Here is a 10,987-nt window from a genome sequence, read left to right on the forward strand (position 1 = left end):
GGTTATTACTATATTGTGTGGATTGGTAATTGTGACTTACATTATAATGAATAGACTACATTTTACTTTTATACCCTTTTTCTCTCTACGTTTGTGGCGATTTAGGGTTAGGGTTTGCATGTTATGTATTGGTTGGTAGGGAAGGCTCTGATGGAGGAAGGTTCCACCTCCTCCCCCCTGCCGATAACTGTCCGGCAAGATTCTCTAGTTACAGTACCATCTCGCCCTTCTTGGCGAAGTTGTTTTGAAGGAAGTGAATCTAATTCTTTTATTAATCTACACTATGTGGTCCCTGCGGATGGTTCTAAGGTTTCTATTACTGAAGACAATGTTGCTGAGGAAATTGATTACTAGAAGACGTCTATTGTAGGTTACGTGATGGGTAAGCGTCCTTATTACCCTCATTTTAAAGCGTTTATTGAGAAGCATTGGTCTAAGGCAGTTACGTTGGTCTATTTGAAGAATGGCTTCTTCATGGTACATTTTCAGCATTCGTCTGATCTACAGAAAGTCTTATCACATATTCATACTTTTGAAGGTCGCGTGATTATTATTAAATAGTGGAACAATAATGTAACTTTGAAACTGGAGGAGTTTGACTCTTTGCCAGTTTGGATTCGTGTCCATGATCTCCCGGTTCACTGTCGTAATTCTAAGTCTCTTTCTAAGGTTTGTTCACTATTCTCAAAACCCATTTACATGGACGATCCTTCATTGCACCAGGATAAAGGTCAATTTATTCGGGTCATGGTAGAGGTTGATGTTAAACAAGAATTTCCAAAGAAGTTGGTGATTGATGTTCATGGTGAGGATTGTATAATTAACATTGAATATGAATGGAAGCCCGCTATGTGTTCTCTGTGTAAACGAGTAGATCATGTGGCAGACCGATGTCCTCAAAAAGTATGGCATAAACCTAAATCTAAACAACAAGTGGGGGATCGATGGGTTGTGAAGCAAAAAAGGAAAATGGTGGCTGTAGATGATGCCCAGAAAGTGTCTGGCAAAATGCCTATAAGACAGCCTCAATCCTCTCAAGTTGCTACTCATAATTCGTTTGCATTGCTTGAACAAGTCAAAAAAATTGAGGAAATAGTGCCTATCACAAAAGATGAAATTGATCAAGGTGAGGAAAAAGAGAAGGCAATTCAAGTTACTGACTCACTTAAGGAGTTGGCTATTAATATTGTGGAGGCTAAGGCTATTGTACTAGCTGAAGTTATTATAGAGGCAGCTGAATCTGTTAGTGAGGAGGCTGCTGACTTGGTAGTAAGTGGTAATATAGAAGTGGACCAAGATTTTGGCACAAAACTGGACAAGGTGATGATTGATGTGGTTAATTCGACTACTGCCGGTGTTATTGTGATCATCTTTGATTTGGGAGATACTGCTCTTCATAAATCCTTAAGCAGTGACAGTGTTTTTAAGATAGATGGGGATAAAAAATCAAGACATCGAGCTGTAACTGCCTCTGATAGGGTCACTAGAAGTAAATGAGGGGTTTTTGCCCCAACCTTGACTTCTCAATGATTGGCTTTTGGAATGTGAGGGGCTTGAATAAACCCAGAAGGCAATGGGAGGTAAAGAATTGGATTACTAAGGAGGCCTCTCAGTTTGTCTGTCTTGTTGAAATCAAGGTGAGGAAGGATGCCTTTGATTCCATTACTAGAAGGTTGAGAGCCAACTGGGAGTGGATCCATAACTATGATGTACATGATTTTGGTAGGATTTGGGTTGGTTGGAACCCTATTCTATTCTCTGTTCAATTGATTGATGTGCGAACTCAATGTATGCTTCTTAAGGTGAGGGTTATTGAGACTGGTGAAAAGTTCTTTTATACGCCTGTTTATGCTTTAAATTTGGCTACAGAGAGAAATGATCTTTGGGATTCTATTAGGCATTATTCCAGTATAGTCACTGGTCCTTGGATGGCTATGGGGGATTGGAATACCATTAGATTCTTTAGTGACAAAAAGGGTGGGAGAAGAGTTCCACAGAGACTTCTAAATGAGTTCAATGATTGTTTACATTATGCAAGTCTTAGTGAAGTTCACCCCACTAATGGTGAATGGTCCTGGTGTAATAGACGTCAATTTTTCAAGCGAATCTATGTTAAGCTGGATAGGGTCTTCTTGAATGACACCTGGTTAGATAAAATTCCAGGTACTAAGGTTTTATACACAGCTGCAGCTTGTTCAGATCATTATGGAATGTCTATACATATTTCCAAGCAATTTGTAACAGGTCCTAAGCCTTTTAAAAAGCTAAAGGTATGGTGTTTGCAGGGAAGTATACATCCTATTGTGTAGGAAGCTTGGGATACTGTGGTGAGTGGTAGTCCAATTCATATTCTTTTACAAAAGCTGAGGTTAGTAAAGAAAGCCATTAAGGAGTGGAACAAGAATTGTTTTGGTGATGTGGGGGATAAATTTATTAAGGCCAAACAACACCTTGAACACTCTCAATTGGCCCTCTTAAGTGATCATACTGACATTAATCTCCGAGTATAGCAAGAAGCTAGAATTGATTATCAAGCTACTGCTGTGGATCAAGAGGTTTTGGTTGCCCAGAAATCTAGGATTCTTTGGTTGAAAGACACTGATAAATGCACAGGTTATTTCTACAACAAAATCAAGCAACATAGGAATTTCAATGCAATTACGTTGGTAGAGAATGAGTATGGTCAGACTACTCAGAATCAACAATTAATCAACTTATGGTTTGTGGAGTTTTTTCACTCTTTATTTTCAAAGAGGAACGAATCTTTGCTAGAGGTAATTTCTCCTATTAAAACACTGAAGATTGAAGAGAGTGTTGCACTTGATAGTTTGGTGACTGACGAAGAGATTAAAGGAGTTTTAACCCCGATAAATCCCCTGGGCCTGATGGTTTTCCATCTCGGTTCTATCAAACTTTTTGGTCCATTATGGGTAAAGATGTTGTTGCTGCAGTTCAGTCTTTTTTCAGCACTAGTGTTATGCCTATGGGTGTGAGTAGTTGTTTCCTTACTTTACTCCACAAGGTGGGAAATGCTGAGAAACTTAGAGAATTCAGACTTATTGCCTTATGCAACTTGATCTATAAGGTTATAACTAAAATTATGGCCAATAGATTGTCTTTGGTGTTAAACTCTTTGGTTGGTCCTGAATAGAGTACTTTTGTGAAGGGTAGAAGAATTCAAGATACTTTAATTCTGGCTCATGAAATGGTTAAGGATTTTAAAGGACCTCATCATGCTTCTATGGCTCTAAACATGTAGGTTCGGCCGGCTGATCCTTCTTGGCTGAGCACCTTTTCTGTTTTTCTTGGATAGTTTTTTTGTACTGAATTTGATCAGCCATATCTCAGTTATTTCAAATCCAAATTTGGTTATTCTTGAGTTTATTTTCAATAGCTTGAAATTAGTTTTCCAATGGTGCCAACCACACACAAAAACTCTAACCATAGTATAGTTATGACAATTTTAGTGAGATAGGGTCGTGGTATCTCTTAATTGGAGGATGTCACTTTGTTCTATCTTCATATCTTTGTCATCCGGACTCCGAATCAGGCGATTCTTGACTTTAACCTTATTTATTTTTTATTGTCTTTCCAATGGTATGATTGGTAGCATCCATTTCTATTTAAAATGACCAATTTACCCTTGGTTCATTTCTTGTCGAGTTTGAAACCCTAGCTTCCGCACTTGACTCATTTGAGTTTCATGGCTTAATGGGGAGTCATTTTGGTGTGTTAAAGATGACGTACATCTCTAGAGGCCTTGTTCTTTCTTTTGCTTCCGCATTTCAGATCTGTTACCAGGTCATCTTTCGGGTCATCACAGGACGCACCGAGTTTGTAAAAGCAGGGTCGTTACACTCTCTTTCTTTCCATCTCTATTTGAAAAGAATTTTTTCACAAAAATTTTGTTAGAGATTTCTTGTTCCACAAAAAATTTCAATGGCTTTAAGAGGAAACTTGTCTTTTGGTTTATGTACATCAAATTACAACTCAAAAACCTTTCAATTTTTTTTATTTTTTTTAAAGGTATGTTTTAATTTGAATTGAAGAACAATTTATATGTTTTATCTTTCTATTTAATCATATATATATTTATATTGTTTCATATATAATTAGTACATGAGGAGTGATTATATTTTATAAGTTGTCCTAATAGTTCAGTTCTGGAATTCTTTTATTACGATGTGAAAGAAATATGCATCAATATTAAATTTGTTCTGTTTAGAAAAATTACATGGATAAAATATATAAAATATTGTATTTTATAAATAACTGACATGTATAATCATTGATTGAAATGTCAGTTAGTTATCATAGAATTCTTTCACAAATGAATCATTATATATACAATACATAATTAGTACATGAGGAATTATTATATTTTATATGTTATCGTAATAGTTCATTACGATGTGAAACAGATATGCATGAATATTAAATTTGTTTTGTTGAGAAAAGTTATATGAATAAAATATATTAAATATTGGGTTGTATATACAAATAGAATTAACGGTCGTGAAGTTTCAAACAAAAAATTAAAATTGAATAAAATTATATACAGATAACTAACACGTAAGTAATTTGGTTGAAATGTCAGTTAGTTATCATAGAATTATTTCCCGAATGAACTTATACAGTTAGCTGGAGAGCCTCGGAAAGTCGTGTTGTTTAAACAAGTCGTTACTGGTATTCATTCAAAAAAATTATTAAGAAGTTTATAATTTACGTTGTACAAAGATTCTTAACTGAAATCATACGTGTATAGAATTATCGATATATTATGCAACCAAAACACTATCATTGGTATTTTACTTTGGTTGAACTCAGATTCTATTAGTCATACTGTAGAATCCATCTTGACATCTATTTCTAAAAAAAAAAAAAAAAAAATTACATATCTATAAAAAAAGATATAGATATATCTAAAATATTGGTGGAATTCACGTTGAAAGTGTATATATGCGTGTATGTGTGTGTGTGTTGTAAAATAGGTATTTTCCTGAATTAATTTTTCATCAATATATTGTTTTGAAAAAGAAGATACTTTTCTACAATAAAAAAGTTTAAACTGGTTATAATAAGTTTTATTAAAAATAATATAATTTTAATAATAAGTTAATCATTTTAGAAATTAAATGGTTGTTACAAATCTATTTATCTTTTTTTAATTTTTATGATAAATTGATATTAATAATAGAACTAAGGTAAACAGAATAATTAATATTTAGATAAGAGAAAAGATAATAAAAATAATTTAATAAGAAATGAAAATTTTAATGAGAAACAGTAGAACAGTTTTTTTTGTGATGCGTTTGTCCTTAATTACAACAAATCAATAGTTCTGGGGGTTATTTGTAAAAGGACAATATTTCGAGGTAGTTTTTACACTTTACCCTTATTTATATATGTATATTTTTCACTCATATTTTTATCAATTACAATTATTTTAATTTTTAAATTCATTTAATCAGTATCCACTAAATTTATAAATATTGAATTTGAATAAGCCACCTCAAATAGTGACTTTCCATGACCATAATTCAGGTTACATTTATTTTTTACACCATTATTACTATTCAAAAATCAATTCGTAATTTTGTCAAATTAAGATTCCGAGGAAATGTAGTGAAGATATTTTGAATCTTATTTTTAACTCAACTCAATTTAAATAGTATTCCACTACACTTGTTACATAAAGTACCATATTAAGGTTGCATGAGATAAAATTACTTAAAGTTTAAGTACATACTTCATAGACAATTTCATGTAAAAGATTTTACAAATTTATAGATATTTTTAATCACGTGCATTTTAAAATAATTTCTTTATTTTCCAAAAATATTATACACTACGTTTCCTTTTTACATGCTATTTTTTTAATCTTTCTTTCTTCTTTTTTCCCAAAGAGTCAACGTTTCCTTTTTAGTTTTTACACACTGTTTTTGTTTTCTTTCTTTCTTCTTTTTTCCTAAAGATTTCTTGTTTTAAACAATTTTTAAATTTTAATTTAAATCAATCTTACACTCTACATTCTGGATTTCTTTATTAAAAAATCAAATTTAATTATATATCTTGTGAAAAAAAATTTAATTTTCTGCAATGTAATTTCTAAAAGGCATCAACAGTTAAGATGTCTTTCTAAAAAAATTACACCTATGCAAGTTTCATACCAAGTTCTAACAACTAAGGAGTTGCATTCACATTCAAACACCTCTTCTACTAAAAATTAGGATTATGGGAAAAAAGAAAAGAAAATTCTCATGCCCAGCATGCAACCGTGAAGTGACATAGATTTAGATATAACTAAAAAGAGGTAGATTCACATGCGTTTGTTTAGGTTCTTGACGATTAGCCGGCACACCTTACATTATATCAAAGACTTTTAAAGTAATTCAAGTTTTCTAATGCTAGTGTTTATGGAGATTCTTTTTAACTTTCTTATCTAAAATTTGTAACAGAATTTGTGGTTTGAATTTGATTGCATTTCTTTTTAAAAAAATAATAATAATAATTTTCAATCATTATGAATATGATTGAGGATTAAGTTATTCATTTTAGACATAAGACAGATGGTTAATGCAATTTTAATTGGATTTGATTGGCATTTGTTTACTAATTAGTAATTATAAGCATATTATAAGTTTGGTGTTTGTTATGCACTCTCTATGTTACCTTTCACAACTGAATAATTATGATTGCTTAGATAATTCTTTCTTTGTCATTCCAACATGTTTCTTTTGTCAATAAGAAAAATAAATCGACACTTTATACATATATATAAATAATTGAATGCTAAAATTAGCTTGTGTCATTGCTCAAGACATTTTAAATGAATGAATTTGAGGCTTTTGTTGAATTCTTCGTCTAAATGAATGAATTTTATTAGTGGGCATATGATAAGGTAGTTTATTTTTATTTATATATATATAATTCTGTTTTTCATACTATGCTTATATCATGCAAAGACTACTTGGAATTCATGATATGGGCTTATTATGATGTCTATGATCTAAGACCTTGGAATTCATGCTATGGGCTTTTTATGATGTCTATGATCATATTTTGGATACTGAACTTTTTTCACTATAAATTATTGCATGAGAAAAGCTATAAAATGGGAAATAAGTTTATGTTCATAACTTGATGTGTGACTATATTTTTGCAATGTTACATGATTTGTATGTTGTTTTTTATGCCTCTTATATCAATGACGTATATAGGTCGAACAAAATACATCACTAATTTCAAATAAAAGGGGATAAAATTTACAAGTGAGTGGAAAGTTTATACTTTTCAATTTAAATTTTTTTTTTAATCTCGCTTTTAGTTAATAAAAATTCTTTTATTATGTTGACTTATGTGTATAATTTTTTTTTTTTTTTTTTTTGTATATTAAATATTAAAACATTTATTAGGGTCTTGAATAGTTTATTTTTCCTTACCGTTAAAGCCACTTTCTTATTTTATTTCAATGAATATATAGAATGCATAAAAGCTTGTAATTAGAAAAAATATATATCACCTTTGTATGGTGGACTATTCAATTAGACACATAGATTTTATATTAAGACACCAGCTTAATTTACTTTATATTTTCTACTATTAGATGTAACAATATCATCTTTGTAAGGTGGATTAGACATATATATTTCATATGGAAACACTATTTTTATTTGCTTTTTATTTTCTATTATTAGGAGGAACAATTCAATTAGGCACGATAATAGACGCGATAGATCTTTGTATAGTGGACCGTTCAATAAGACAAATAGATTTTATATATGAAAACACCAGCTTAATTTATTTATTTTTTTCTATTTTGAATTAGATGTAATAATATCATCTTTGTAAGGTGGACTATTCAATTAGACATGTAATGACCCGGTCATTTACCTTCTTTTCCTTTTTTTGAAATTTTATGGATAAATTTTTCCGTTTAACTTTCTTTTCTGAGTTCTGTTTCTCCTCACTAAGTGTCATACTGAGTGCTTGGAAATGGTTTCCGAGACTTTTTCGTTTGGATTGACAACTTCCTTTAAGGACCGAGTCATTTCCACATTTTCATTTTTTCGACACTATTTACTTTTCGTCCTTTTCCCTATTTCGTCTTTTCCCCAGTTGTCACTTTTTGGCACAACCTCACTTTTCATGCTCAGAGTTGGTTTTTGACTTCACGTGCTTTCATTCTAAGTGGTTTCCACGAAATACGTACCTTTACTTTTGTAGAAAAGTACTCTGGTTGCTCCCGGTGTCCATAGGGGCATGGATGCACAGTTCTTTGGAAACTTTTTCTTTTCTTAGGGTGTTTTTCATAAATAGCTTTTGAAGATATTTTACTTCAGGGGTTTTTAAGAAAATATTTTTGGAAGATATTTTCATTTTGGGTCATTAGTACAGTTAACCCTTTTTGAAGGGGCCATTATGCAATTAATGAAAGTTATTGCAAAATACCTCATTTTGAGCCTGGATCCTCGTACGGGATTTATTTTCACATTTCATCGAGTCGTGTACTCTTACAATTTCCTTCTGGTCGTTTTTCTCCAGTTTCAAGGTTTTTTGCCTCGGTTGCTACCGAACTTGTTCGAAGCATATCTCTCTGCTTAGGACTCAGTTTTTGACGCCGTTTCTTCCGTTGTTCATATTTCCTCATCACGGTTCTTTTTTGTCCATAGATTTTTTTTCGTTTGAGTACGTTTGCTCAAATTCCACTTTTTCGGACCCGGCGAGGCCCTTTCGGGGCACTTTTAGGGTTTTCCTATAAATAGAATCTTAAAGTGAAAAGTCACTTTTACATCATCTTCCTCCCTCTCTTGGCCGGCAGCCAAGGGACTGCCACTCTTCTTCTTCTTTTTTCGGCCACTTCCCTCGTGTAAGACACCGTAGTACCTTAGTGTTTTATGGTCGTCTTGACAACACGCATATTTTTCTCTTATTAGAACCCATTTCTGACCATTTTTGAGTTCGGGTTTCAAGTTCAAGTTTGGATTTTCATAGTACCTCCTTGGTGTTTAATGTTCCTCTCGTTGTCCCCGACATAACCTAGGAGTATCGTCGGATTTGGAGCATTTTTCTTTCGGTGGGGATTTAAGATTTCATCTCAAATGGAGGTAGGGGGTGTTATAGTTTATATTCTTGATGTATTGCATGCTATTGATGCTTATACAACTTGTCTACATGTCTTTATATCAAAATCTAGAAACTTTATTATTTATTTTTCTTGTATAAGATTTGATTCTCCCGGTTGGTTATAGTTTAGTTTAAACATGTGGCATAATAATAAATTACACCATGATATGATCATTGACATATATTAAATTGAGAGCATTAAGACAAGTATTGAGGATTTTATTTAATATTTTTCTTGAATGAAAGATTAATTCATGTGGCCTTAACTAGCTTGAAATTAACATATGTTGTCATATTATATTAGGCCCTAGCATGTTCTTCAACATAGGTAAATTTGAGAGTAATCGGAGATGTTTTGAAATCTAGTAATATTTAATTAATTTGATTAATTAATTTATTCCATATGCACTATTCACTCCATTGGATTTCCGACTTGATATTATTGATGTGCATGCCATATACTTTCACATATATTTAATCGAGAACATTTGATTAGGTTTTAAAACCTTTTATTTAATTATTTTCTAGTATTAAAGTTTAATACTCATGGCCGTACCTTGCATGAAAAATTCTTGTAACATGCTTTTAAATCAAGTCTTGACATGTTGTATAACATACATTAAATTAAGATCATTTGGATAAATTTCAAAATCTAGAAATTTTAATTAAATAAATTAATTAAAATTCATTCAATGGCTCATTGGTCTTGATTAAGTTTCTAACTTGGTATTCATGCTTTCCTTGACAAGTTCCTTCACATGTATCAAATTGAGAATAATCGGATAAGTTTTAAGACTTGCATTTATTTATTTCCCTTATATGGAATCTAATTCACATGATTGTATCTCATATGAAGTGAACTTATAACTTGACATTGAACTTGTCCTTGACATATCTTGTTCATAGAACATTGGACTTGCCTTGTAATCTTGATGATTTAATCCCTTTAGTAGATTAAATTCCATTTTTGTGCTTCCATCGAGTTAATCATGCTTTGATATTGAACTCTTGTTAACTTATGAATTGGACTTGTGTTCCATGAACTTTTATCTTTTTATCAAGTATCGTGACCCCTTGTACCTAGGTTTCATTAATGTACTTAATGAATATGCACATTTGTCTTGGAATGATTTAATTACACATGTGTTGTTTAGTAAGTAATTGAATCATGTATCTTATACTTGTGGTATATTTACTTCAATGGATTTCTTGTGCTATATATCTTGGTTCTAGTCTATATATATAGATGCACACTATGATTTCTTGACATTTCACATGCTATCATAGTTGAGAACTTAGGGCATGACTTGTGTGTTCTAAAATCTTGGTTGTGCATGAAACGTGGTTAATGCATTTCTTGTATTTTGATACAATCTTGACTTGCACAACTTGTTGATTTTGGGACTTGAGATATCAATTAAGAATTGACATGGCTAGGAATTGATTCTAGTACGGGAGATAGAGAGCTCCCTATACTATAGTGCGCACTAGGGGAAGGTACCCATGGGTTAGTAGCCCTAAAGTGATTCCACAAGTACGGTTTTAATCCGAGCGATATCCGAGTATTCACATTGGCTGATTTCACTCTTTAAATTTCAAGTTGTTATTCTTTGAAGATTTAAAACTTGTCGTGTTATGTGAAATGCTCCAATCTTGTTTCATTGCATAAATATTATGCATTATCTTTGATTTCATGTATTCTTTTTATCATGTTAATTTGAATGTTCCAATCATGTAAATTGCATTGACAATGTGATCTTTGTATTCTAGTATCTTCTTGTCGTGTTGTATGAATTATTTCAAATCTTGCTTAATTGTATTTACAATGCAATTCATGTTGATCTATATTCAAGTATCCTTC

The 10,987-nt window shown here is 31.8% G+C and overlaps 1 protein-coding gene across 1 annotated transcript; it reads left to right on the forward strand.

Moving 5' to 3' along the window:
• The first annotated feature begins 378 nt into the window (after positions 1-378).
• LOC132277536 (uncharacterized) lies at positions 379-1,497 on the forward strand. Its single transcript, XM_059779387.1, has 2 exons — positions 379-477; positions 562-1,497. The coding sequence occupies exons 1-2, from the start codon at positions 379-381 to the stop codon at positions 1,495-1,497; spliced, it is 1,035 nt and encodes a 344-aa protein (XP_059635370.1).
• The last annotated feature ends 9,490 nt before the right edge of the window (positions 1,498-10,987 follow it).

The sequence above is a fragment of the Cornus florida genome, unplaced genomic scaffold, assembly GCF_030987335.1.
Source record: "Cornus florida cultivar Cherokee Brave unplaced genomic scaffold, ASM3098733v1 CherokeeBrave_3.0.0_Hap2_Chr10, whole genome shotgun sequence".
Classification (NCBI taxonomy): domain Eukaryota; kingdom Viridiplantae; phylum Streptophyta; class Magnoliopsida; order Cornales; family Cornaceae; genus Cornus; species Cornus florida.

Coding starts and splice junctions, on each gene's coding strand:
- LOC132277536 (XM_059779387.1), top strand. CDS start 379: ATGGGTAAGCGTCCTTATTACCCTCATTTTAAAGCGTTTATTGAGAAG. Junction 478..561: donor TGAAGAATGGCTTCTTCATG/GTACATTTTCAG, acceptor ATTATTAAATAG/TGGAACAATAATGTAACTTT.